General features: G+C 42.3%; 1 protein-coding gene across 1 annotated transcript; it reads left to right on the top strand.

Annotated features, from left to right (window-relative positions):
- Positions 1-3,346: 3,346 nt before the first annotated feature.
- Positions 3,347-27,246, top strand: HDHD2 (haloacid dehalogenase-like hydrolase domain containing 2). The gene is made up of 6 exons (XM_006891694.1): positions 3,347-3,447; positions 7,580-7,788; positions 10,330-10,414; positions 23,196-23,412; positions 25,432-25,495; positions 27,092-27,246. Exons 1-6 carry the CDS (start codon positions 3,347-3,349, stop codon positions 27,193-27,195), a joined length of 780 nt encoding a protein of 259 aa, XP_006891756.1. The 3' UTR covers positions 27,196-27,246.
- Positions 27,247-27,866: the final 620 nt, after the last annotated feature.

Below are 27,866 nucleotides of genomic sequence, written 5' to 3'. Positions count from 1 at the left end.
TGTAAGTGGTTCTGAGGAGTTCATCTGTGAAAAGTGAAAGCCTCAACAAGACAGATTGTACCCGGTGGCTAAAGAATGGCTCTCAAGCCCAGCAGTGGTCCTAAGAACGATGCAGGACCTGGCAGCATTTCGTTCTGCTGACCAGAGTCACTGAGTTGAAGGAGTGCAGATGGGCCCTAGCGTGTTAACATGTTAATCACCACAACACATCCCTTCTAGTTGAAGAAACGGATACCTAATGAACTGTATGTCATGCACCTAAGTTGCTGACCGTGAGACTTGGAAAGTCTTTAGTAATACATCAACTCCTTGTTGTGTTTTGGTGATTTTTTTAAACCATAAATTAAAACTGATACCTCCAATTCCAAATCAGTATCCCAGGATGCTTCTTGTCTTCCAACTGCATGTTTCTTTCTCTTTTCTTTCTTTTTTTGAGAGCCCTGATTATTAACATTGAGCGAGGAAACACTGCATGGTTCAAAATTGGGAAAGGCCAGGGATGTGTCCTATCTCCATACCTTTTCAACCTGTATGCAGAACAGATTATCCGAGAGGCTGGGCTCTATGAGGAGAAGTGTGGCATCAGGATTGGTGGAAGATCTATTAACAATCTGCGTTATGCAGATGACACAACTCTGCTCCCTGAAACTGAGGAGGACCTCATGCATTTGCTGAGGGTCAAGGACTACAGCCTTCAATATGGATTGAGGCTCAATGTCAAGAAGACAGAGATTCTTACCACGGGACCAATTGGCAGCATCAGAATGGATGGTGAAGAGATTGAGATTGTTAACAACTTTAGTCTGCTTGGCTCCACAGTCAACACTCTTGGCACCAGTAGCCAGGAAATTAAAAGACGTATCGTGATGGGAAAGTCTGCTGTTAGGGACCTCTCCAGGGTACTGAAGAGCAATGGTGTCACTCTGAAGACTAAGGTGCGTCTGATACAGGCCATGGTCTTTGCAATCACTTGTTGTGCATCTGAGAGTTGGACAATGACCAGGGAGGATAGAAGGAGAATTGATGCCTTTGAGTGTGGTGCTGGAGAATAGTATTGAATATACCCTGGACTGCCAAGAAAACAGATTTATCCTGGAGAGGGTTAACCAGGCTGCTCCTTGGAGGCAAGGATTCTGAGGCTTTGTCTGACATACTTTGGACATGTTGTGAGGGAGAGGACCTTGGAGAGGGTCATCATGCTTGGGAGGGTGGAGGGACAGTGCAGAAGGGGAAGACCGTCTGTGAGGTGGATTGATTCAGTGACTCAGGTAATCGGGATGGGTGTGTCAGAGGCAGTGAGATTGTCCCTGGATAGAGCAGGGTTTAGGGCTTTTGTACATAGGGTCACTGTGAGTCACAAGCGACTTGACGGCACATAACAACAACATACTTACATTGTCAGAAACACACAAAATCGTTTTGGAGCTCACACCTCTGTCACTGACAGCAACACACCTATCATGTAGAGTTCACGATTTCTTGGCAGTACTTTTTGTCCTTGTGATTTTTCCCATTAAAAGACTAGAGTCCGAAGGCTCAGAAAGCTTATATGGCTAGGTTCATTTGTTTCTGTCTGCATTCCATTTGAGGGTTGGTTCAGTTTGAATATATAAAATATGAGCATAATACAAAGGCAAAATTAAAAGTGAAATGTCATCCCTCCTTATAGCCTCCTTGCTGTTCTCGCCAACCCATAATTAGTAATTCTGACTGATAGCCATTCTTCATTAGGTTTTGAAGACTGTGTATTTAGAGGAGGAGACTGCCTATCTCTTCTACAGAGCAGCTAGCTGGTGGATTCAAACTGTTGACCTTTCAGCTGGCAGTGCCACATTTAATGTACCACACCACCAAACTGAAAACCAAACACTCATTGAAATGCGTCCATTTCAATTCGTGGCAACCACTCTGTTAGGTTACAGAGGCTCTAAATCTTTATGAGAGGAACTATCTTTCTTCCAAGAAGTAACTGTTGGATTTGAACTGCCGACCTTTTCAGTTAGCAGGCTGATATGTTGTCACTGTACAACCAGGGCTCCTTTAATAATATATAAACTATATGTTACCTTATCAGATTCATCTTGGAGAGGATTAAATCAAGCTACTCCTTGGAGGCAAGGATTCTGGGGCTTCGTCTGACATACTTTGGACATGTTGCCAGGAGGGACGGGTCCTTGGAGAGGGACATCATGCTTGGGAGGGTGGAGGGACAGCGCAGGAGGGGAAGACCCTCTATGAGATGGATTGATTCGGTGACTGGGGTAATCGGGATGGGTGTGTCAGAGGCGGTGCGGTTGGCGCAGGATAGAGCAGGGTTTAGGGCTGTTGTGCATAGGGTCGCTATGAGTCGCAAACGACTCGACGGCACATAACAACAAACAACATATGTTACCTTATAGTATGCTGTACAAACTTGTATTTAACTTTGAAAAAATCATGTATAAGCCAGAAACTATAAAACAAAACCCTGTCTAAAGAAAGAAAAGTAAATCTTTTCCACTAAAACAAGTGATCTTGTTCTAAACAGTTGAGTTGGTACCAACCCATAGCTGACCTTCCAGCAGTTTTTCAGAAGCAATTAATTGCAGGGGAGGAGATTGCCCATCCTTCTCCCACGAAGCAGCTGTTGGCCTTAACCGTGCGATAAGAAAACAAGTGATAGAAAATAAGTCAGCACCCTGAATATACAAGGCAAAAAAAAAAACTTCCAAAGACCCAAAAATACAAACAGATCCCTTCACGGTTTTGCACTCTTGGATTTTATTGTATATGATAAAGCTGAAAAGTTGAAGAGAGAAGTTTAACTACACATTGTAAAGTAAATATCTAGACTAAATTACCATGAAATTTCATGATGTGTCAGTGAGCCTGGTAGCAGCTTGGTCATAGATGCTCTGTGTCAAGTTAAAACAGTGGAGATGGGAGATTGAGACTTTTCATTATACATAAGCAAGGGTGAAGAAATTTTATTAGAGGTTTGGTTTCTACCCACTCATTCTTCAGAGTTCATTACTGCCTATTAATTAGTCCATCATTTCAGTCAAAGATATTTATTAAGACAAGTGATAGTTAATAGTAACTTCTCTTAGCGTTACCATATCTGTGGTTTCAATTCTAGACTTTGGGAGGGGAAAAAAATTAAGCATTATGAAAATTTTATGCATCAAATTTTGCATTTTTTTTATTTTAAAAACTTTTCCTTTTTTCAAAAAAAACAAGCAGCTTTATACTAAGAAGTTTGTTTCTTGATATGAATGATGTTTTTGAAGACTTACCAGTTTTTAATTGTCCATTGTTTGCTAAACTGTATTTTTAATTTCATTTGCTCTCTCCCAGGGCATGAAGGATGGCAACACGCCGTGCATTAAAAGCTGTTTTGGTAGATCTCAATGGCACACTTCACATTGAAGATGCAGCTGTGCCGGGCGCGCAGGAAGCTCTTAAAAGGCAAGCTATCCTCCAGGTTCAGCTGACAAATACGTTCGTAAGTGCCGTTTTACCAAGGCAGATCATTAGCTAAATGGACGGCCTTGCCCTGGCACTTGAGCAGCTTACCATGTATACAGCAACTGCCTTGAGTCTAGCTCAAAGATGTATGTGTTGTAATATCCTCCCAGTGTTCTCGAAGCCTTTATTAGGTTTGGCCTTTTGATCTAGTCTTTTGTTCTGTGTATGTGTGTCTTTGTACTAAGTTGGTAACGTAAATTTGGGAATGAAAGTTCCAAGATTCAAAAATGTGGAAGAAATAAGTTTGGAAATAGCATAATTGCAGCCTGGAATCACAAAAATGAAACTCACACGTACACACTCTGAGTCCCACCCTCCTCCCCCTACATTGCAAAACCAGCATGCCGTGTGCAGCTGCTCAGAGCAAATGTAACTAAAGGACTCGAAATTTTAGACTTCTTTGCATTAACTGAAAGGAAAGCCTTCAAGGGTCGGGACTGTCTTATATCCAGCAATAGTAAAGCAAAATCTGGATACCAACTTGGTACAGAGGAATTGTAAATTAAGCAAGTATCTCTCATGTGTGGTCTGAAAGGAAAACTCTTCCGTACAACAGAGATGCCAATCAGTAGTAAGAATCTCTTCCTAGAATAATGAGGAAAGCTTCTACAGTTGGCAGTGCTCAGCTCTGTGGGCGTTATCATTTTTCAACCTCGAAAGCCCCTAAAAGACCCATTGCTATGAGGTTGATTCTATCACGTGGCAACTGCTATTGCCAGAGTAGAGGTGCTCCACAAGGTTTTGGGCTATAATCTTTCTAGAAGCTGTTTACCAGACCTTTCTTTCACGGAGCTACTAGGTGGGCTCAAACCACTAACCTTTAGGTTAGCATCTAGTCACAAAGCACCTGTGCCACTCAGACTCTGAGGTATGCTGTTAACCAGAAACTCTCTTGCTAATTCTCATTGCCACCCAGTCAGAATCATCTCAAAACTAACTGTTGGGTTTCCTAAGCTGTAAATTGCATAGGGGGAGCTTGCCCACCTTTCTCTCAGAGCGGCTAATGGCTTCGAACCACCAAAAAAGTGAAGCCTTTAGTTAACCGTGTACCTCCCTATAGACTGCACGACCAGAGCTCCTAGTGACTAGTGTCATAATGTTACATGTGGGATCAGAACACTGATCCAGACTTTGCAGTCCCTCAGGGAATTTCCTTTCCATTTGGAGAATCAAAAATGTTAAAAGGTGTATGACTGGAGGGTATCAGTTGTGAGCTGGTTGGGAGTTGTGATCTTCCTTGTATTGAAGGAGAAAATGGTGGCCGATGTGTTTAAAGCCAAAATAGAGAAAGTCTGTGGCAGGGTTGGACTTCTTGGTTACTTGAGTGGATCTTCCTATTACTTAGGTTTTCCAAGGGGAAGAGTGTCAGTTGAGCAGTTCTCTCCTGCACGGGACACACACTTTAACTGTCAAAAGATCTTTGCACTTCAGATGAGCAGTCACCTCTCTGTGTAGCTCCGTCGACAGCCTGCCAGGCTAAGGGAGCCAGAACTAACACATCATCCTGCTGGTGCCAGCGGAGGCTCTTCAGTCCAGAGACGTTGCTGTACTGGTGCTAATGTTCGGCTTTCTATAGAAACAAACTAGAATATATGGGACTGGGAAACAGAAAAGTTAGAAAAACGAAATTAAAATGATGTGGTTGTTTCAGTACGTGACCATTTTTAGCAAAATAGTGATGTTGAAGTCAACAATTTTCTTTTGAGAGAGAAGGCCCGAGTTTTAATGTGAAACTACTACACAGGTATTTTAGAGGTAATCATGATCGTAGTGAACTATTTAATCATTAGTTTCTTTCTTTTAATTTTTTTGTGTGTGTGTGTATGTGAGTGTACCGTCAAATCAGATCTGACTGGTACAGGAGGAGATTGTTCCTTTTTTTCCCGGCAGAGCATCTGGTGGATTCGAACCATGTGCCTGTGGGATTGTAGTTGCAGCTCCTTGCCACTAGGCCACCAGAGCTCCCCAGTTTATTTCTTGTTTTGTGGTTAATACTGTAAAATCTCCTTTCTGTTCACTTGCTTGCTTGTTTTAAATTGTGTTTAGTGCTTTCTGCTTTTAAGCCTTTGGAGGACGAGCAACAAAGTATTAATATAAAATTTTTAATTGTAGCTAAATTGAAATTTTTTTCTTTCTTGGATTAATACACTGTTGTTACTGTGCACCACTGAGTTGGAACCACTCATTGCTAACTTCCCAGTGGGTTTTTAGAGGCAGTAAATCACATGGGAGGAGATTTCCCATCCTTCCTCCATGGAGCAGCTGGTGGATTTGAACCACATTCCTTTAGGATTGCAATGCAGCTTCTTACCACTGGGCCATGAGAGAGCGCTACAGAGTGTAGCACCATTAATTCTACTTTTAAGGAAGGATAGAGCATATGATCCATTCTTTCTAACACCTGGTTAATAAATTAGTTTAAGAAGCAAAGCATAGAGTCAATCAATAATATGTAAATAAGGTGCACAGGGAAAGTACATTTAAGTCTGTGAAAATGGAATGTTTCTTTGGGTTATTCCAGCAGTTTCTGTTGATAAATTTAGTAACATAGGAGAGTTTAACTGGCTGTCAATTGACCAAGAAGAAAGAACAGCATCTTGATGTATCTGGTGTTCTCTCAGTGTGGGAGATCCGAGTTCTTGTCCCTGATTTACTGCCACCAAGCTGTAGGAAGTCCAGCAGCTGCTTAAATCTGCTGTTGTTGTGTGCCAAGAGTACAACTGTGCCATAGAGTTTTCTAGGCAGAAATCTTCGTAAGGAGCTGTGTGCTGTCAACTTAAAAGCATGTGGTTCAAATCCACCAGCTGCTCCATGGAAGAAAGATGGACAGTCTCCTCCCATTTGATTTGGTGCCTCTGAAAAGCTGCTGGAGGGTTAGCTGTGGGTTTCAACTTGACAGTACTCAACAGTCACCTTCTTTATAGAAGCAGATTACTGATCTTCTCACCCCTAGAGCCTCTGGTAGGTTCAAGCCACTGGCCTTTCAGTTAGCGGCTGGATACTTAACCATTCATGCTAGGCTGGCTCTCTAGACCTCAGTTTCCTCCTCTCTAGAAATAGTTCCATTGCCTTCCAGTCAACTTGTGTGTTAACTGAAGAGGGTAGAAACCAGAGAAGAAAAGAGTGGGAAAGGAGTGTATCAGAGATTTAAAAAGAGCCCTGGTGATAGAGTGGCTAAAAAGCATTCAACCACTAACCAGAAGGCCTATGGTTCAAGCCCACCAGCTGCCTGGTGGGGGAAAGATGAGACATTCAGCATCCATAAAGAGTTAGATCTTTGGAAATTTTATAGGCAGTTCCACTCTATCCTGCTTGATCTCTGCGAGTCAACACTGACTTGATACCTATAATCTGTTGTTAGGTGCCACTGAGTCGAGTACAACTCAGCGACCCTGTGAATAACAGATCTGAACCCTGCCCTATCCTGTGTCATCCTCATTATCTCTGGCAAACCTGAGCCCATTGCTGCAGTCACTGTGTCAGTCCATCTCACTGTGTCAGTCCATCTCACTGTGTCAGTCCATCTCACTGTGTCAGTCCATCTCACTGTGTCAGTCCATCTCACTGTGTCAATCCATCTCACTGAGGATCTTCCTCTCTTTTGCTGACCTTCCGCCTTTCCAAGCATGATGTCCCCTTCAAAGGAATAGCCTCTCCTAGCAACATGGCCAAAGTATGGGAGGGAGAGCTTCTCCATCCTTGCCTCTAAGGAGCAATAAGTTACTAGTAAATAATCTCTGGGATCATTTTCAGAATCCATACTCTGTGAATGTTTTGATGCTTTATTTCAAACTTCCTTACTAAAACTTTGCAGGAAAATTCATCTAAATATACTTAAAAGGTGAACACAGATTTATATTTTATTCTTGCGGTCTTTAGAGGTATAGCTGTCCATAGGAAACAGGTAGATCCTTAAAAAGTCTTTTGGCAAAAAAAAAAGTCTTTTGGCCATAAATACATTTGATGACTTTCCTTCATGTTCTAGTCTCAGGGACGTGCTGCCAAGTTAGGGTTCCTGATGTTGGAATATAAACTAAACTGTGGCATTGATCCCTAACTATTACTCTTCCAGGCTAAGGGCTGCTTCGGTAACAATTAAGTTTGTGACCAACACAACCAAAGAGAGCAAGCAAGACCTAGTGGAGAGGTTGCAGAAACTGGAGTTTGATATTTCTGAAGATGAAATATTCACTTCTCTGACGGCAGCCAGAAATTTGATAGAAGAGAAACATGTCAGGCCTATGCTGCTAGTTGATGATCGGGCGCTACGGGATTTCAAAGGTGGGGAAATTTGAATAGATTGAAAAATTGCTTCTTCAGATCTATTATGAATTGTCATTAAAATGAGATGTTTACACGTGTTTATTCTGATTTCTCTATAGCTGATATCATTGAGAATACTGATAATTTTAATATAAATTCTTTTTTGCCAAACATTTTGGGTGAGAATCCTAATTAAATGAAACATTTATTATATAATGATCTAGTATCTTCATATCTGTGTCTTTATGTTAAACAGTTCTTATTGCAGGAGATACACTATACACTTTACTTGTTTAATTTTAATGCTACTTAGAATCCTCCAAATTACTTTCACAATATAGTAATGAGCCATGATCTGCTGTTTGAAAGAACCCAGATCAAAATTACTTTGAGCATTATAATCCTTATCTAGGAGCCAATGTATTAACTTGATTAAATGGTATCAAACTAAGATCTTGTTGCAAACTAGATGTCACTTGGTATGGTGAATTTTTTACCACGAACGTGAAGTATTTTTCAATCAAGACAAAATAAAACTCCTTTCACTTTAGAGAAATGAAGCTCTGAGAAGGTCTTGGAGCTTTGTGAGGCTTTGCCATGGTGCTTCTTTTGGCAGGAGATACTGAGAATGAAGTGACACAATGAACAAAAGTAGATAGAAATGCATTCATCATAAAGACACAGTAGTATTACTAATGATTTGGGAAATTCAGCATGAATGTGCAAATTGGGTAAGACATCACAACTTTTACTGAAGATATACCAGTGTATCCATCAAAATTGCTATTTATGAGAAACCAAAGCCACCCTTGTTTGAATTAAACAGAAAATTCATTTACTTTGAAAGATTGAGTGCTGCTGGGTATATAAAATGGTGCAGCACCTGTGGATGAAAATTTGGCAGCAGTTAGCAAGTTATGTAAGAAACGACAGTTCTTACAGGACTATTTCCAAGATGTAGTAACTGAAATACACAATGGCGTACGAACAGTTTATTCCCTGTGGCCCTACTTCTTAGAACAAAAGGATTGGAAGCAACTCAGATGTTCATTGGAAGAGATGACGGAATAAACACTTATAAAGTCACAAGATAGAATGCTTTGTAGCTGAAAAAGCAGTGAGAAAGACTTTTAGCTCCTGATAATAAATTATCTTTATGGGATCTATTAAGTGAACAAAGTAAGGTATAGAAACTATTGCACAGTCTCTGAGGATGATCCTAACTGCTCCAGCAGTAACTTGGAGCTGGAATGTATTAACAGTCCCTGGTGTGGGGAAAAAGACCAGTGATTAAGTGGATAAAAAGGTTCACGACCAAGACTATATTTGTAATATAAGTAAGAATTGGACTTTATTTTTGTTTGTTTACTTTGGTTAAATTTGTATAATTTTTACCAGACCCACTGCCTTTAAGTCAAGTGCGACTCAGCTACTTTTCATCCTGTTTCCAAGGCTGTCGGTCTTTATGGGAGGAGACCACCGGTCTCTCTGCCATGAAGCTCCTGGTAGGTTCACATCTCCAGCCTTTCAGCAGCCTGACATGTTAGGCACCAGGGCTCCTTGTAACATCTTTATTTACATGAAGATACCTGAGGCATCTTCATACCTTTGATGAGCTTTTCAAAGGAATGGAAATATCTTTGCAGATAATGAATATATTTGCTCATGTTAGATGGAGATAATAAAACACAAGATTCCAACTATTACTGTAGCTCACAATTTTATTTTCTTCCTTCAACAAGACTGAACTAATTATTCAGTACTCCTCACTATTGAAAGGAGGAAATTGAGTGTCTGTTCTGTTTCTTCCTCTTGTTCCTTCTCATCACATTTGGTAGAATTGAGAGTGAAAATGCTTAAGGCAGACAAAATAGGCAAATAGAAATTGGCATAAGAATACTCCACCGAACCTTTAATTAGGCTAAGTCCTGATGAATGTTCTTCTTTAGTTGTCAATCCAAAGTCCTGTCATTAGGTGCCAATACCCAACAACATGCTGTAGTTAGAAAATATTATTTGTGAAACTAAAAGTAGATTGTATCAAAAAATTGAGAATCTAGAGACTATTTCATCTTTATAAAGAATGTACTAACCTCATTGTATCAATTAGAGTCTAATTTCCTCGCCCCTTGGATTTTCAGTCCCTCATCAGTTGCTATTGATCTGATACCTCTTAGGAACTCAAGGCTGGTTTTGTTGATTGTAATCAGTAAAGCTTCTTGCAAGTGGGACATTATAACTAGTTTCAGAATATCAGCTTACCATTTTCAATTTAGATATGAGTAACAACTGGACAGCCCTGCAGAAAAGAATATTCAAAGTATTAGATTATTTCTGTCCTTAAAGGGTCATATTAGGACTGTAACAAAAATTTGTACTTAATTAAATAAAACTACTCAAAAATGTTACATTACTTCCAATTACATTTTTCAGCTTGCATATACACACACACACACACACACACACACACACACACACACACACACACACACACACACACACACACACACACACACTCTCTCTCTCTCTCTTCTTATTATTATGACTTTTAATTTCCAGGAATACAGACAAGTGATCCGAATGCTGTGGTAGTAGGATTGGCACCAGAACAGTTTCAGTATTCAATTCTGAACCAGGCGTTTCGGTAAGTGTTCAGCTATTTCTTTATCATTTAGGTTTATACTCACTTTCTTCCCTTCTTTTTCTAGACTTTGCCATTGTGACATTACACATATGAGGCTTTGCTATCTGGCCCCCTAAACTGTACATTAAGAGAGATGTCTTCAATATCACTTTAAGAGCAACATCGTATAACATGACTATTTTGACTTTGTTGATTTAAAAACGTTATTAAATGCACTGAAGGGGTAGAGAGGGAGATGTGCAATAATGAATGAATGAAAATCCAGCTTTTCTGTAAACTTTCATTAAAATTACATTTAAAAAATTTAAACTATCAAAAAAGTTATTAATAGTTAAAATGTGATCATTGGGGGTTTTCTGGTTTATCGAATCAATTTTGGCACAGAAAAAAATGATAAAATTACAGCTTTTCAAGCTAGTGCCTTTAGCTATTATTATTGTGCCTGTAATTCTATCAACTGTGCTAATCTCTTTTTTTAGAATATATATATTTTTTAATTGACATTTTAATGAAAGATTATAGAGAACTTGGAGTTTCGTTCATTCATTGTTGCATATTTTCCTCCCTGCCTACCCCTCCCTCACAGTTCACTTTTCTCTTTGAAAAAAAAATTCTTTCACTGTTATACAATCAACCCCCCCCAGTCCACTTTACTATGCAGCTCTTATTATGGACACTTGTCATGCAAATAATACCTAATCATGTATCCCTTTTAAACAGTTCTCTCCCTCATCTGATTCAATGCAGTGTACATTATTTATCCCCTCTTTTTTTCGGTTTCTCCCCAATCTCAATGTCAGTCTTGTTTTATAACAGGCATTATGCAGTGTTTGTCCTTTTGTGACTGAGATACTTCACTCAACATTATGTCCTCCAGGGTCACCCATTTTGTGTATTTCTTGAGTTCCTTGTTTTTTGTGCCGCATAGTTTCCATTGTGTGGATATACCACAGCTTCTCTGTTTGTGACAAAGCCACAATAAACGTGGGTGGGCATATGTCTGCTTGAGTGGCAGTTCTGGTTTCTTTAGGGTGTATTACCAGTAGTGAAATTGCTGAGTGCTAATATCTTTTGCCCAAGCATTGAGGACTCTCCTTCATAGGATAGCTATGAGTCGCCTGTGACTTGATGGCACTTAACTACAACAACAATATCTTTTGAGCTCTGGTGGCTTAGTGGTAAAGCATTGAGCTGCCAACTCAAAGGCAGATGGTTCGAATCCACCAACAACTCCTTGGTAGAAAGATGAGCAGTCTCCTGCCGTGTGATTTACAACCTCTGAAAACACAGTGGAGGGTCAGCTGTGAGTTGGTTCTGACTTGAGAGCACACAGCAATGACATGCTAATTTCTAGGAGCATTGGTGGCTTAGTGGGCTATGTGTTGGCCTGCTAACTACAAGGCTGGTGGTTTGAATGCACCAACCACTCTATAGGGAAAAGCTGACACTGCTGCTTCTGTTAGGACTCACAGCCTTAGAAACCCAACCAAGCAGCTCTTCTCGCTCCTTTTGAGCTGCTATGAGTCAGAATCTACTTCCCAGTCATGAGTTTCACATTCTAATCTCCAAGGGAACATCCAGACTAAAACATAAATAATAGTACCTCATAGGTAAGCCAGGCTGTGGAAATGAGTTGACACATTTGACTATGCTTTCAAAGAAATTGTGTGACGCGTGATCATGATAGCCTAAACTGGCATTGTGACGATAGGAGTGAAGAAAAAGATTTGGAGGAGTTTTAAAAGGTTGTATCAGCATGACTCAGTGAATGATGGGGTTTGGGTGGTAAAGCATACTGCCGGTCAAGGAGAGCATCCGGATTTTTAACCTGCACAGACGTGACAGAGAACACTCCTTGTTTGTGGTCTGGCAGTGAGGATGGCTAGGGATGTTGGGCGTGAGGGTTGCCCAGACATAGAATGAGGCTCGCAGGCTTCACTGTGCTTATACATTATAAAATGGACTTTTTGCTGCTGCTTCCAAAAGAAAGTCTACACTGATCCACATCCTTCCCAAAATAAAGTGGAATCAGAATTTACCTGTGAATCTCTCCCAGCGTTAAGTTCCTTAAATATTGCTCTATCTTGTTTTTTATTTCCTGCAACTGATGTTGCAGGATGCTGTTTTTGTGTAATTTATCTGGTCATTTTAATGCACGTGATTGGTTTAAAACACACCCTACACTCTTACGGCCCTGTTAATGTAACAGAGAAAACCTTTTTCGCATCTAGATGTTATAAATATAAATATATAATAGTTATTATTGTTGTTGTTACTATTGTTATTATTGTCAGCTATGGCTCGTGGTGTCATCTGTACAGCAGAAGCGAACACTGCCTGATTCTGCCCCATCCACTGGTACTGGAGTTAGACTTTACAATCTGTGCTCATAAGGAACACAGTCCATTTGTAACACCTGGTAAATCTTTCATATGTAGCCACAGGAAGACCTTGAGCAAGAGATGCTTTGACATGCTGAGTACAGCAGAGGGCTCGAGCACCACAGAGACCGTGAGAATGACACAGGATTGAGCACAGTGAAGTTCTGTTAGATACCGCATCACTGTGAGAGGGGTCAGCTGCACCGTGCCTGGTAAACACCTGCCCGAATGATGTAGAAGAGCATGTTCTTACCAGGAGGACAAGCAGCACGACAAGAATCATTCTAACTTACACTTTATGTTAATTTCTTAGTGTAAACGTTCCAGAGTCACAGTGCTTGTAGGTAGGCAATGTAAAGTCATCTGGACACATTATTCACTGTTGATCTTGACAATGACTGTCCTCAGGTACAAAATCTCTAGCCAGAAATAGCACATTGGGAATAGCCATCTTTCCTCCCTGCATGTGCACTAATTTTAGGGCCATGAAGAAAGCACACTTTATGCTCTTTTATTTGTGTCTATTACTCACTGTGGTCTTCCAAGTCATTGTTTTAAAAGAATAAACTCACATTATCAGTTTTCTCTATTCCCTGTGTATCCACTGTCATGCCAGGTCGCTTGAAGATGTACTTCGTTCAAGGTCTATGATGCTATCATGTCATTTGCTTTGCTTGTTTGAATTTTCCTACTTTATCTTCTTAGGAGGCATTATCCTACCTCCTACCTAAATAAAGTCTGCTTCTATCCCAGAATCAAGTTTCTTGTGAAATAGAAAGCATGCTACTGTTTTTTGCTTCCAAATTTACTCACCTCTTCTAACTTTTATTCTTTTCTCTAACCACAAAATTCAAGGCAAAAGTATTGACTGATTTTAGCCAGTAATTTGGGAAGGACATCTTTAATAGGAAGTTGGGTGGTCTCTGTCTTAGATGAATACTAGACTCAGGGTCATAAAAATCTATGTTGACATAATACTGACTGTAATTGCTCAGATGCTGTCTAATTAGTACACTTTCCTAACCATATTGATTTTTTTTTAAACACTACATTTTAAAACATTACAGTGCACTTATAGGTCAACTCTAATTTCACAAATGCACTTAACAGCTGGGTAGAGAGTTAAAAGAATGATTTTAGGCCTTGCCCTTCTTTGCATATTGATGTTTCCACTGAGACACTACATTCTAACATTGACTGCATCTGTTAGGATTATGTGTGGCAAATGTAGACCTCGCACATGAACCACCGATTAAATTACTCTCCAGGTTGATTATGAGACTGAACATTGAATCCAAGCCCAGTCACTTTGCATACGAGCTTCAGGGGCATCTTGCCTTCAGCCATTTAGATCAGCCTCCCACATTGCACTGCCTCTTACTTCTCTTACTTACTGTATTTGTAATGAGCAGTGTTTACATGCTCCTCCAAATGTGTAGTTCAGTCAGTCTACAAATACATCTTTAAAGTCTAAATGAAATCGACACTAGTGAATTTTTAAAATAATTCTTTTGGGTGAGGGTGTGAACCAGCCATGTGGGGGTTTGGAGGTAGTAAATTGCATGGGAGGAGATTGCCCACCTTTCTCCCACACAGATACTGGTGGATGCAAACTGTGTGCCTTTGGGTTGGCAGTGCAGCTCCTTACCACTCAGCCACCGGCGCTCCCTGAACCAGCTATAGGGAATAGATAGGAGTTAATTTTCAATAAAATAATTCAGTGGTCATAGTGAATTTAATTATTCTTGTAATTTGTTTATAGAAGCTTTCTGATTCGAATTAGACATTGTCATATTCAGCTAATTACAATTTTACTTCTCTCTTTTCTGTTGTTTTTTTTTAAAGTAAAAGAAAAGATTCTTTCATTGTTTTACAAACCCTCCCCCAGGTCCCCTCCACCATGGAGCCATCGCTCTAGACTCCTGTGATGACAGAAATACCTAGTCACATATCTCTTTTAAACAGTTTTCTCCCTCCTCTGTTTCAGTGCAATATACATTATTGAACCCATCTTACTCAGTCTCTCCCCAACCCCAAGGTTAGTCCCATTCTACAACAGTGGCATCATGTAATATTTGTCCTTTTGTGACTGGGATATTTCACTTAGCATAATGTTCTCCAGAGTCAACCATTTTGAATAATATTGCGTGAGTTCCTTGTTTTTCAATGCAGCATAGTATTCCATTGTGTGAATATACCACAGCTTCTCTAGCCATTCGTTTGTTGATGGGCACTTCGGTTGTTTCCAAATCCTTACTATTGTGAACAAAGCCACGATAAATATGGGTGTGCTCTTTTCTGTTTTTATATTTTTATTTCTTCTTGCGGTATTGCTGTTTTACCGATTGACAGTATTAAATAGAAGTTATAAGATAGCCTTATCTTAGTCCATAATTCAGGAACAAAATTGCCAATATTCCACGATTTTCACTCTTTCATACTAGGTCAATAAGCACATAAAAATATGCATATTTTTAACTTTTGACTAAAACCGGAAGTAATAGTGATTAATGTTGCCAAAGTTCTTCTGTTTTAATTTTTTTTTTTCTCGGCCTTTTGGCTAAGATCAAGTGTAGGTTCTGTTCTTGCCAGTTTAATATTTTTCATTTCCTCTTCATCTCTGAATGTACAGATTTGTATTTCATTTGGAACACCGAGTTCTTAAAAACTCAGTATTTAATGATTAAATTACTGTGTTACTGTGGATTGGAGGTATTCTGTAAGTTTCACTTAATTAATGGGGTTTTCCTTTTATTCCCCCCACCATGGTTTGTTGATTTTACTTAGCAGTAATGAATATTAAGACATTTTGATCAAATAGCAGTTGAGTCATTCTCAGCTGAGGATGATTTTGCCCCTCAGGGAACATGTAGCAATGTCTGGGTCATCTTTGGTTGGTACAGCTGGGGAGGTGGCAGCTGCTTAGTGGTGGAGGCTGGATGCTGCGACACGTTCTCTAATGCACAGGACCTCCGCCCACAGCAAAGTATGATCCAGCCCTGGCATCAGTCTTCCCAAGGTCCAGAAGCTCTGACTTAGTTCAGCATCTGCATTTGTAAGAAACTGAGGCCCAAATCTGTGAAGTGATCACCCATTGTGTGTTACAAGTGGCAGAAATACTGCGTTCTCTGCACTTGCTATGAAAAGTAGTTTTTATTGCTGCCAGTTACTATGAGAAGTTTTGTATACATCATCTCCAATTCCAAGAAAAATATGGTATTCATATAGGTCATGGCACAGGAACAGAATGAGGTTCATCCATTAAGGAATGTATGCAGGAAACACTGTGGGGAAAGTCTCGGACATTTTCCCACAAACAGCAAGTCCAGCGATGAGTAAAGCTGTCTGTAATGGGCATGAGCCAAATCCCCCACACAGACAAGGAGTCGGTTCTGACCGAGAGCAAGCCTCCGCTGAGTGTCCGAGGCCTCCATCCTTACAGGAGGAGACCGCCTCCTGCCTTTCCTCCTAGACCGGCTGCTGGGTTTGAGTCACAAACTAGACCTCCCACACGCAGTGCCACCAGAACAACTTCTGAAATGGGCATAATGAAGATTGTATTCTGATAAAAGAGATAGACAATTAAATGGTCATAGTTGGAAGCCGGAGTGGCATCCACTTCCTAATCAACCTGCCTCTGGAGACTCTATGAATGAAATTGTATATAAATTACAATAACTATAGAAAGACTTCAGGCCTTTTGTTCATAGGGTCACTATGAGTTGTGCTCAACTCGACGGCAATCAACAACAACAGTGGTCTGTACCATTGAGTCAGGACCAGCTGACTCAGGCTGATGCTCCAGACTGCTAATTGCCTGGAAGGAGAGCCTCCATCTTTTCCCTCAGAGCAACTGCTGGATTTGAACCATAGTCCTTTGGGTTAGCAGCGCAACTCCTTGCCGCTAGGCTGCCAGAGCTCTCTATAAACAATCCACTAAAGGTTACAAATCACAGTAAGTGCTAGGAAGTAAGAACCTGCAGATAAGAAAGAGATTAAGTATGAAGGCTGGCACTGCTTCCCAGAGGTGCTGCCTTATTTAAGTGGAGCTTTGATGAATGAGTAGGAGATGGCTATGTGGAAAGTCAGCTTATTCTGCCGGGTCATTGGGTTTCTGAGGCTGTAACTGACACAGGAGGACCTTGCCCTTCCTTCTCCCTCAGAGCCACTGGGGAATTTGAGCTGCCAGAGAGGTTAGCTGTGCTTCTGTCTGTGGACCATGCCACGATAGCACCCTGTGTGGGAGCGCTGTTCCAGGTGGAGGGAAGGCCGCATGTGACACAAAAGCAGGAATGAGTTTGTTTTGGAAACAGAGAGCCGATTGCTGTGACAGGACCCAAGCCAGTGATCGGGAAGTTGCTGGAGATTGAGGATGTAGGCAGTAGCCAGGCTAGGCAAGGCCTTGGACACTGAGGAGGGACTTGTAGTGAGAAGCTATCAAAGGGTTTTAAGCAGAAGAGGAACCGCCTCATCTGTAATTTTACAACTTGCCTCAGTTAGTGGGCACTCCGAGAGTATGTCCTTGGTCACCCTCTGAAGCGGGAACAAAATGGACAGGCCTTATGAGGTGGCCAGTTACATCCTGGAGGCACTGACTCCATAGAATAGCAAACCACATTACGGTCAAAGAGCAGCGTGTGCCCAGAGTAGAGCCCTGGAGGGAGGGATGGCGTAAGAGGCTAGAAGTCCTCTATAAATCCAAGGCACTATTTTTAGGTTCAGTCCTTCTCCCCTCTCCTCTCCCCCCTCTCCCCTCTTATGGGGGATGAGAATCAGTCATGGGTTTGTAATTAATGTCATGAAATGAGATGTGACTCAGTGATTGAATAAAAACCCCCAATATGCTTCATAAATTTGATTCATCACAATTTTTTAAATATTTTTAAAAATTCATCCTTCCATTCATTGCCTATACAATAGATTTGGATAACAGGGTAGGAGTAGAAGATTGCTTAGAAGACCGACTGTTGCAGAAGTTCAGAATGTCATGCACATTCAGTTTATATGCAGAATAGTGGTCAGATATTTCTATTTTTGTTCTTGCACTTGAAAATTACTGGATTTACAAATGGATATGATAAACTTTTTGGCTTGAGCAACTGGATGACTATTAAGAGACTGGAGGAGAAGCAAGATTTGGGGGTACATGAGTGACACATGAGTTTTGACAGGAGAGGTGTGTGAGCGTTACTTCCACTACCGTGTCAACAACCGCTTTTTACAAAGGTGATCTGGAGAGAGCATGTGGTGTGTTTGGAAGAGCACGAAGTTGGTTTTCAGGAGTCCTGAGTTGTAGTCCTGTCCTGGTTTTCTCTGGTGGTACAATTTATCCCCACCACCTCTTCTGTGAAGCGAAGTCTGTTGAACATGATGTTCTTTAAGGTTCTTTTCAATAATATTCAGTGCCAAATTTAAATTATTTCTCACTTTTCTGATATTTTTATATATGGCCCTACGCACTGGCGGCTAGCCTTTACAAAATTAATTCCCTAAGTACCTTAAAATGTATAGCCAGGAGCCTCATCCTTAAGAGGCTGTAGTCTCTGTCAGTGCTCCTTGTGAACAAAATTTACAGCTAGATATGTTCCTGTGTGCCTTTCCCCCTCGTTTTGTACATCAGTGAGCTTATAGTTAGAAAATGCTCAGATGTGCCACTGTTGGAACATTTCTAGTTACAAAAACAATCAATCCTTTGTTTCTGTATCTGGTAAATATAAAAACCACTTTAAATACCAGAGTGTCTATTTTTAATATCTTAAAAATAGTGTTAAATAACAAAGATCTTTTAACCTTTGTCTTGGAAAACTTTTCCCTTTCACTCCAGCCTGAATATGCCTTGGCTCCTCAAGGATTCAATAAAGCTTATACTGTGTGACGAGCGACAAAAGCAGTAGCCTCTTCCCTGAGAAGTGTATCTCTGCCCGAGCCTGTGGAGAACCAGTTTCCACTTAGAGAAATGGAGAGGAACTCACAGTCTCAGCCCTTCCCGGGAAGGCACTCAAGTACTGCCTAGGAATTAAGTACGGACATCCATCAAGCTCATAAGTCTTATCCTCAGTTAATATATAATAAAATATTAACAAAGCTAAATCAAATGAGTTTTTAGTTTGGCTATATAAGTGGAAAGCAATTTTGAGGTCTGTTGCATAAAGAACTCCAGTTCCGTGGTAGAATAGCAAATAAATGGGGTTGGGGGTGGGGTGACAGGAGGCGGGAGATAAATCACCCATTATCATCACATTGCTACCAGCCGTGGTGCATCAAGGCCAGCAGTGGCTGCACCAGGATTCCTCACCATTGGATTTCAAGTCTGCTTTCAGAAATACATTTGTATGAATATTAGTGATTAAATCTGAAGGACCTGCCCTGTACTATGAGCAGTTTGTAGTAACTAATAGTAAGGCCCCGTAATATTCCAGTATTGGGTTTTGCTTGATAAAATATTTAATCATAAGGGTCTGAATTCTGCATCTCCCACAGGAAGGCATTTCCATGCCCACTGACAAGAATAATTTAGCAGTTTCATAGTCAAGCGCTTAATTACTCATAATTGTGAAGGGTAAGATGTGATGAATTCTTCCTCGATGGACGTACTAAATATTTTAACTAAGTGGATGTCTTAGAGTAAATTAAGCTAGTGAGATCGTTTATTACATTGGTTAATAGCAGTTAAGAAAGCTGTAGTGTCTCACAGTCTATTGGATAAGAATATGTGCATGGCATTTCTGCTGAGCGACTAAAGGCTACCTTTTGGGACTGACAGGCATGGTTCTTAGACGAGGTTAGGGAGATTAGTCCCAGTACGTGTTACTTGGCATCTGTTTGGACAAGCTCTGACTGCATATGTTCATAGGGTTGCTGTGAGTCGTAGGGAACTCAGTGGCAGCTGACAACAACAGCTAATGCATATGTATCCATGGTCTCATAAGGTGAGCATTTGGTTTTGCTTTATAAGAAAAAGCAGCTCTCCTTTTGTTTATTATTTCCCCTCTTTGCCTTTATGTTGTGGTCCTGGAGAAAAGATTGAACATATCATGGACTGCCAAGAGTACAAAAAGGTCTGTCCTGGAGAGGGTAAAACCAGGTTGCTCCTTGGAGGCAAGAGTTTTGAAGCTCTGTCTGACATACTTTGGGCACATGGCCAGGAAAGACCAGTTGTTGGAGAAAGGCATCATACTTGGAAGGGTAGAGCGACAGTACAGGCAAGGACACACAGTGAGTGTGGCAATAGGGTTATGTCAGAGACAGTGGGATTGGCTCAAAATAGGGCAGGGTTCAGAGCTATTGCTTATAGGGTCACTTTAAGTTGTAGTCAGCTGGATGGCACATAACAATAATTATCTTTTAAATCTCAAATCTAGATCTTGCAGCCCTGACCTGCTGGTAGGATACAGGCAGGATGGGCACTGGACATGGCTCTGGGCATTGGTTCTTAGGTTTTGTCTGTCTGGGCCGCTCCTACTGCTCAGATCGGCAGAACACTGGGCAGGCAGCATGTGCTTCACTCCCCACTCATTTGCTTCCTCTTGCTCTACTCCAGCTGCCACCAGTTCTGCCCACTTCCACCAGCAAAAGGACTTGCAATAGGACGGCCCAAAGCATCCTTTCATTAGGTTTTATATGGTGTGTGGTGCTCACACTGTGTCCTCAAGTCACATAACATTCTTCTCCACAGAACGCCTAATGGATGTTAAGAAACACATACCTATACTGAAAAGTCCTTGAGGGTTTGGGGAATTTGTTCTACTAGTACAAGGGATTCCTGTTCTGTTATCTCCCTAGCCATGGTCTTATAAATCCTATCAAATGATTGAGTTAAAGCTCAAGCTCATTGCAGTGAAACCAGAACTAACTTGTCGCTGACCCTCCAGGGGGTTTCCAAGCCTATAAAACAGCATGGCAGGAGATTGCCTATCTACAGAGTTGCTGGTGATTTGAATCTCCAGAGGCACATTCTATGGTTTAGTAGCAGGACTCTGCAAGTAAGGTGCTTGTGGCCCCATCAAGGGAATTGATGCCTTCCTTACTAATTATGCAAATAAGGCATATGAAACCCTGAGAACAAAGGGATTGGTTAGTTTTGCCATTCACCTGGGCTAAAAAGAGAGCTATCCCCAAGCAGAAGGGACCTCCTTATTACAAAGAAGAGAAGGGAGCAGGTGCATCTTTTGGATGCAGGTTCCCCTGGATCTCCTAGATTTAGGCGACAGACCACTGTAATAACAGAGATGGTGTAGGACGTGGCGATAGATATCCTGGCCCAAGGATCAAGGCAGTTACAGTGGACATGCCAGTAACTAGAGCCAGAGAGCGGAGAGCCTCCAGGCAGAAGGCTTCCTGGAGGAGGGGTGCCTCAAGGCACCTTGGCAAAGCAGGGTTTGCCAACCCCTAGAGCCAGAGAGCTGAACACCTTTACGCTGAGGCTGACTGGCAGCGTGAGGTACCTCTAGGCATTTCTGGCAGAGCTAAAGAGCTTTCCGACACCTGCCTGAGCAGAGCAATGGCTGAGCCAAGGATGAGAGAACTTGTGTCAAGACATGGTTGAGAAGACACCCCTCTGAGTGAAGAACTCTGTCATGAGTCATTGCTGATCCTGAATTGTAACACTTTAGTTTCCTAACAAACTCCTTATGTGTGGGTTCTGTGTAGCTACTGCAATGAATCTTGGAGCCCAGCAGAGTAGCAGAGACTCCTGTAGGAAGGGCGGCTGGTGTCAGAATTGTTAACGAGTTAGAGGGGATGGAGCAACATGAGCCTTGAGCTAATGTTGATTCTCTGCTCACTGCTGTAAAGTTAGAGGAAGTGGCCTTGGTGACTGACAAGTCCAAAGTCAGCAAGTACAACAGGCCACTCACTGGTTCAAGTCTGGAGCCCATGAGCAGATAGCCAGAGGTAGAGCAGGTAGAAACAGTAGCATTGCCCCCACTACACCATAGGTAATCATCCCCCCCTATTTTGTACTTTGCGTATCCTTCATGTACATTGCATTCCACACATGCCTACATTCACATTATGTTTCAAACGATCGCTCATGTACATGCATCTCTGCCTACTTATTACCCTATCTTTTCAGGTCCCCATTGGCGCTCCCCTCATTCCTTCATTGACCCCATTCCTGCCCACCAAACCCAGTGATTTCCTCCCTTTCCCACACTCAGCCCCTGCCACTTCCCCTTTTGGACTTTTATCCACATCTTACTGGTTATCCTTCTATTTTTATACTAATGGTCTTACTCTTAGGAGACTGGGTTGGTTTGCTCAGCACCATGCTCTCTGCATTCTAACACTAGCTTTTTGGCTAAACAGAAGGAGACTTCTTAATCAGATAAGGTTGAAGAATCTCTACTGAACCACCTCTAGTTCTGCTTCATTAACATCAGAGAGCTCAGGATTCACTCCACCTGGTGTAGTTAGATTACAGAGAGGAACACGGAAGGACTCACAGTATTAACCATCACAGACCTGAGAGCGAACCCAGCAGAGGAGAGAGTACCATGGGAGGGACGGGTGTCAGAGGAGGTGAGAGGGTGAAGGGTGGAGCTGTGTCTCCTCTTCAACAGGAGCCCTGGTTTGCAACCTCCAGGCATAACCTGAAGACACTAGGAACCGCCAAACAAAACCTGGCCGTTCAGACCAGACCCACCAGCAGCTCCATGGAAGACCCAGTTATGCACCCACATGAAGAGTAGAGCCCAGAACGCCCTGTGGCGTAGATCTGCTCTGTCCCATGGGTTGTGGAGAGTCTGTGTCGACTCACTAACGCCCGACAACAGTAACAACAAAGGGGCTTCGCAGAAAGGCTCTCCCTTAAACATTGCTGTGTTCCTTGGGGAAGATGACCTCATTTACACAGTGATACTGAAAGTCATCAAAAAGTTAGGAAAACGAGATAAAGAAGAAACGGTTTATAAAATGCTCTACTAAATTTCTAAATTAAAAAGAAACTTAGATTTTGGAGTAAAACAAACAGAAGTAGGAGGTAGGTGAACACGTTACTGCAGCAGTGATTGGCTAGTGTTGTAAAAGGCCCGAGAGCCTCCTGCTTACCATTTGGGAGGTTGAAACAACTTGTTTCATTAAGTTAAACTTCTTCCCTTGAGTGTCTTATTTCGCTTTAATTCTCTTAATTTTCTTTCCCTGGTGATTTGGGTAAAGTGTCTGAAACCACGAAAGGTAAAAGGTTGAAGCAATCCCAAATTTAATAATCTATCACCTTTCTTTAGTGTATCTGAGTGCAATTCCCAGCAGTTCTTCTTGAATTCATTAGAAGACGCAAGTCATTAAACGTTAATAAGACACTGTTTGTTTCTGTGACTGTGAATAAAACTACTCTGTTAGTCTGACGTTCCTCCCTAGTCATCAAAGCTTTTCACTGGTTTCCCTTTTCTTGGTCTCTCTAGGTTACTCCTGGAAGGGGCTCCTCTGATCGCAATCCACAAAGCCAGGTATTACAAGAGGAAAGATGGCTTAGCGCTGGGGCCCGGGCCGTTTGTGACGGGCTTGGAGTACGCCACTGACACCAGAGCCATCGTTGTGGGGAAGCCAGAGAAGACTTTCTTCTTGGAGGCACTGCGGGGCACGGGCTGTGAGCCCGAGGAGGCCGTCATGATAGGTGATGTGAGTACAGGAGCTGGGCAGCCGCCCTGAGCTCACCTGGCACGAGCAAGAGCCGCCAGGAGCCAGTGTTTCAGGATGTAGCTCTCGGGTACTGATAATAGCGGGCAATCGTGAGAGCCCATCTGAAGCACCAGCTTCCCTGGGGAAGATGTTCATCAAATTCTCCTAAAGGACTGAAATGTGCATGATTTCTGCCATCTTTTCCTAGTTTGGAGGCCGTATACCCTACGAAAGACCACTTAGGTGAAAAGTCACTTAAACATTTTATGTGTCTTCTTGATAATTCCTACACAAATCTACATTTCTAAATACTGTTTATAGAAAGAGAACCTCGACTGATGACCCAGTGGTGAGGAACTATGCTGCGACTGCAGAGGCACATGGTTCGAATCCACCAGCTGCTCTGCAAGAGAAAAGGACTCAGTCTCCTCCTGTCAGTTACAGCCTCTGAAAACCTGCAGGAGGGTCAGCTGTGAGTTGGTTCAGACTCAGTGGTACCTAAAAGCAAGAACAATTGCCAGGTTTTCTCCCCTTACTGTAACCTTATGCACGAACTTCCCAATCTTGTGCCACAAGTAGCTATCAATACCAGTTCCCCCAGCACTGAATGGTAGGCTTGAGCCTGTGACAATTAGATGTCCAGGCTGGCCACTTCTGGCTCTCAGCTTACTCTAGGACACTGGGCAAAGTGAATGCTATTGTTCTTATGTGCCATAGTGAGAAAAGAACTGGGGAACTCCACTCCCTTGTGATAGAGGTGGCGATGACTTTTTCAATGTTCACACATTGAATAAAGTATTTTTATAATTATTAATAATGAGACAGACAACCAGGAATGAGATAAAACAGAGAGCGGATAGACAGGGGGACAGCAGTTCCAACGACTGACGGCCCAGATTCCAACTTCCCTGTATCTTTATTGAAAATTATCAGGAAGTAAATCACAGACAAAATTCAATGCAAATGAAGCCAAGCTCTTTCTATTGAAAACCTTCCACTTGAGGGGAGTGGTCAGCAAATACAATGCAAGAATCTGGTAAACCCTTAAGGATTGCCTTGGTGTGTTAAGGTGAACTCCAGCTTGGATTACGCCTCCCTCATATCCTGATACAGCATTTGGCTTGTTATTAATATTAAATTTTATATTCGACTTCCCACAGTATGGCAGTGCCTTAGGCTGGAAGGGTCTATCCAGACCTCCTCACTTGCTAGATGAAGAACTGAAGTCCAGAACGGTACTTCTCCATGCCTAAATCTCCATCACTAAGACGTAGCCTGTCTGGGAGTATCAGAAACCACTCCCGGCTTTGACACCCACTAAAAGGATGCTTTCTTGACCTGGAGCGGAAGGAATAGACTTCATCATCTACTGCTGTATTTATTCATCTGAAATCCAAGAGGATACTCCTTAAACTGGAGAGTATTTTGAGAAATCATCTGTTTCAGTCACACCTTTCCTCTTTATGTGACTTTCCTGGGTAATGCATGGTTGAAAAATATCTGAACCTAGAGACTTCAGAATTCGTGTGAAGATTAGAAAGCTGCACTGTCTCTTTAAGTAATCGGATTTTATTTGATTCCACCTGTGAGAACAAATTGCGTGGGAAGTAAGGATAATACATTCCATGGGTAGCAGAAAAGGTCTCTTCTGAATGGAGTTTACTCACTGACTACAGTTGTCTCATATATCTTAAAAGCTACCAAATGGGAGAAGTGCTATTTCCCATAATCAGTTTTAACCTAGGTATACATAGGTATTCGTGTGTTAAAACACACTGAGTTGTAACTCTGCTCTTTGTCCTTGGCTACAAAGACTTATAACTACTCTGTTACACACTTTTACTCCTGTGATGCTGACACTCTGAACAGGATAGGCGCCCTCGGAGAGTTAGGTATCAGTCACCAGAGGTCACAGTGGACCATCTCCGCGTCATTAAGTCTCATCAGTTGGTGGGGATTGTTTTGCCAAGTTAATTGACTCAAGACACTGGACTAAATGCCTGTTTTCTGCTTTTCTAGGATTGCAGGGATGATGTTGGTGGGGCTCAGAATGTTGGCATGCTGGGCATCTTGGTGAAAACTGGTATGTATCTTCTGTGTAAGCCTCCCCCTAAAAGAGGGTGAGTACACGGTGCTTAAAGGAACCGTCTGCAGAGATCACAGAGCCCTCAGCCTTTCAAGGGGACCCTTGAATCATCTTTGCCACAAAGGAGAGAGAAAACTCACTTGCAAAGCCAGCCCCCCAAAAATGCATAATTCAAGTCCTTCCCGTATGTCAAAGTGGCACAAGTAGTTCAGAGCTACCCAGAAGCACTGCAGGAGAAAGGGCTGGCTGTCTTCTTCAAGGCTGTGGCCTTTCTCTCAAGGCGTCTTCTGGGTGTGTTTCAGCTGCCAGCCTCTCTGTCAGCAGTCAGGGGTTTGACCATTCATACGACCCAGGGCCTCCTTGGTACCAATTAAAATACTGTGGTGTTGATTCCTACACAAAAACCTTATAGGACAGAGTACAGCTGTCCTGTGGGGTTTCTCAAGCTGGCACTCTTTACAGTGACAGACTGCTGTCTCTCTCCTGCAGAACCGCCGAAAAGTTCAGACTTCACACTGCCAGCTGTTATCCGGCAGCTGAGTGCTTCTCCATGATGCCACCAGGCCTCCTCAGTAGTTACGTTGTTTGGGGTCTTTTGTTGGTTTGGTTTGGTTTGGTATTTTAAGGAACAAGCCTTACTGTCATCAAGTCACTTCTGATGCAAGGCGACTTTCCGTCGTTTCCCCAGCTAGAAATCTTTATGGGACGAGACTGCTGTGCCCTTCTCCCTCAGAGTGGCTGGTGGATTCGTTTGTGACCGCTAGTCTTTCATTAGTAACCACTAACACACAAGGCATTACACCAGCAGAACTCTTTTAGAACTCTTTCTCATCCCTGTTGCTATCGAGTCACAACCAACTCATAGCTGACCATCCACCAGGTTTCAGAGGCTGGAAATCACAAGGGAAGAGAATCGAACTGCCAGAGAGGCTGGCCTCTGAATTAGGAGCTCACATCATTTGACTGGCACTTTGAGAAGCTCGCAGTGTGGAAGGACCGCTCTGCAGGGTTGAGGTGTTAAACTGTGTGCCAACCCGGAGGAACAGTCGCTGTTTTCCATTCCAGAGAGTTGGGCAGTGTGCCTGCCTCTGAGCGCCCCGCCGTGCAGCCTGGCCCAAGGCCTGCCAGCATCCATCATTCCCTCTGCCCTGCCCTGCCCCAGGCCCAGTCTTTTGCCCTCACTTGGGGTCTCTGCTTGGCAGCAGCACAGGCAGTTTGCAGTCACTCTTAGGAGCTGACAAGGCCCCTGCCCTCTGGGGTCTGGGTTTCCATTTAAGAGCATTGATTTAATCACCGTCACTGTACTGCAGGGCTAGGGGAGGAAGAAAATTATTTCATCAGCTGTGAGATTTGAAGGGAACCTTTGCTGTCAGGTGATTGTCCATAGGCCTGGAAGACCTAGAACAAAGCCAAATGGGAACAGTGTCCATTGCTTTGGATGCCTCACTGCACCCTGCAGCCTCGGTATGAGGTGCTTCGGGAGACAAGAGCTCTTGACTCTGGTCCTTGTGAGGGTGGCCTTCTGCAGACCCAGGGCTCACAGGCCATGGTTCGTGCTCTCGCCACTGCTCACTGGCTCTCCTTTCCTTCCAGGGAAGTATCGAGCAGCAGATGAAGGAAAAATTAATCCGCCTCCTTACTTGACTTGTGAGAGCTTTCCTCAGGCTGTGGACCACATTCTCCAACATCTTCTGTGAACCTGAAGCAACTTGAGATGCTGCCTGTCATGGTGTGGAATGAATCCCTTAACCCTCCATCCCATGCTGCCTGGGCTTAACCCTCCTTATTGTGCATTAATTAGAAAGAATGGTATTGAATTGCAGCCAGCCACTAAGCCTTGCTAATCCCTATTGTTTTCTTTTGTAAACGAAGATGAGACCCAAAGTAAGGGAGCCATTGTGAGATTTTTGTGCCATTCCTTTTAAAATATTCATCAGGTTAGGCAGGACTGGGAGGGAGACAGTACTGTGGGGAATAGTATTCTCTGAGGCTGAGGGAAGGAGGGAGATTCAGATAATGAATAAGGTTGAATGTTGTTTTAAAATTGTGAAGTAATACATTGAACAGTGCATTCGGCTGTCGTTTTAATATTGAGCTCAGCTGTGAAATCCATGGAGTCGAAGGCTGATGCAGCAAAGTGAACTGTCCTTTAGCCCAAGTGATTGAGTGGCTTTGCTGTAACAGATGTAGAAAACTAGATTATGCTCTGTGTTATTCCCAGCACGGGTGACTTCTTTTTCTCTTCATTAGCCAGAGATGACTAATTTAAATTTAGAACCTGATTTTAATTTAAAATAATATTTCCATTAATAACCTATTCATTGCAGATACCTATTATACTGTGTAACAGTTGTTTTGGAAATTTTAT

Source organism: Elephantulus edwardii, unplaced genomic scaffold (genome assembly GCF_000299155.1).
Source record: "Elephantulus edwardii isolate Elephantulus edwardi_28Jun2011 unplaced genomic scaffold, EleEdw1.0 scaffold00103, whole genome shotgun sequence".
Taxonomy (NCBI): domain Eukaryota; kingdom Metazoa; phylum Chordata; class Mammalia; order Macroscelidea; family Macroscelididae; genus Elephantulus; species Elephantulus edwardii.
Note: the sequence above shows the minus strand (reverse complement) of the source record. Positions and strands in the feature narration are given on the sequence as shown.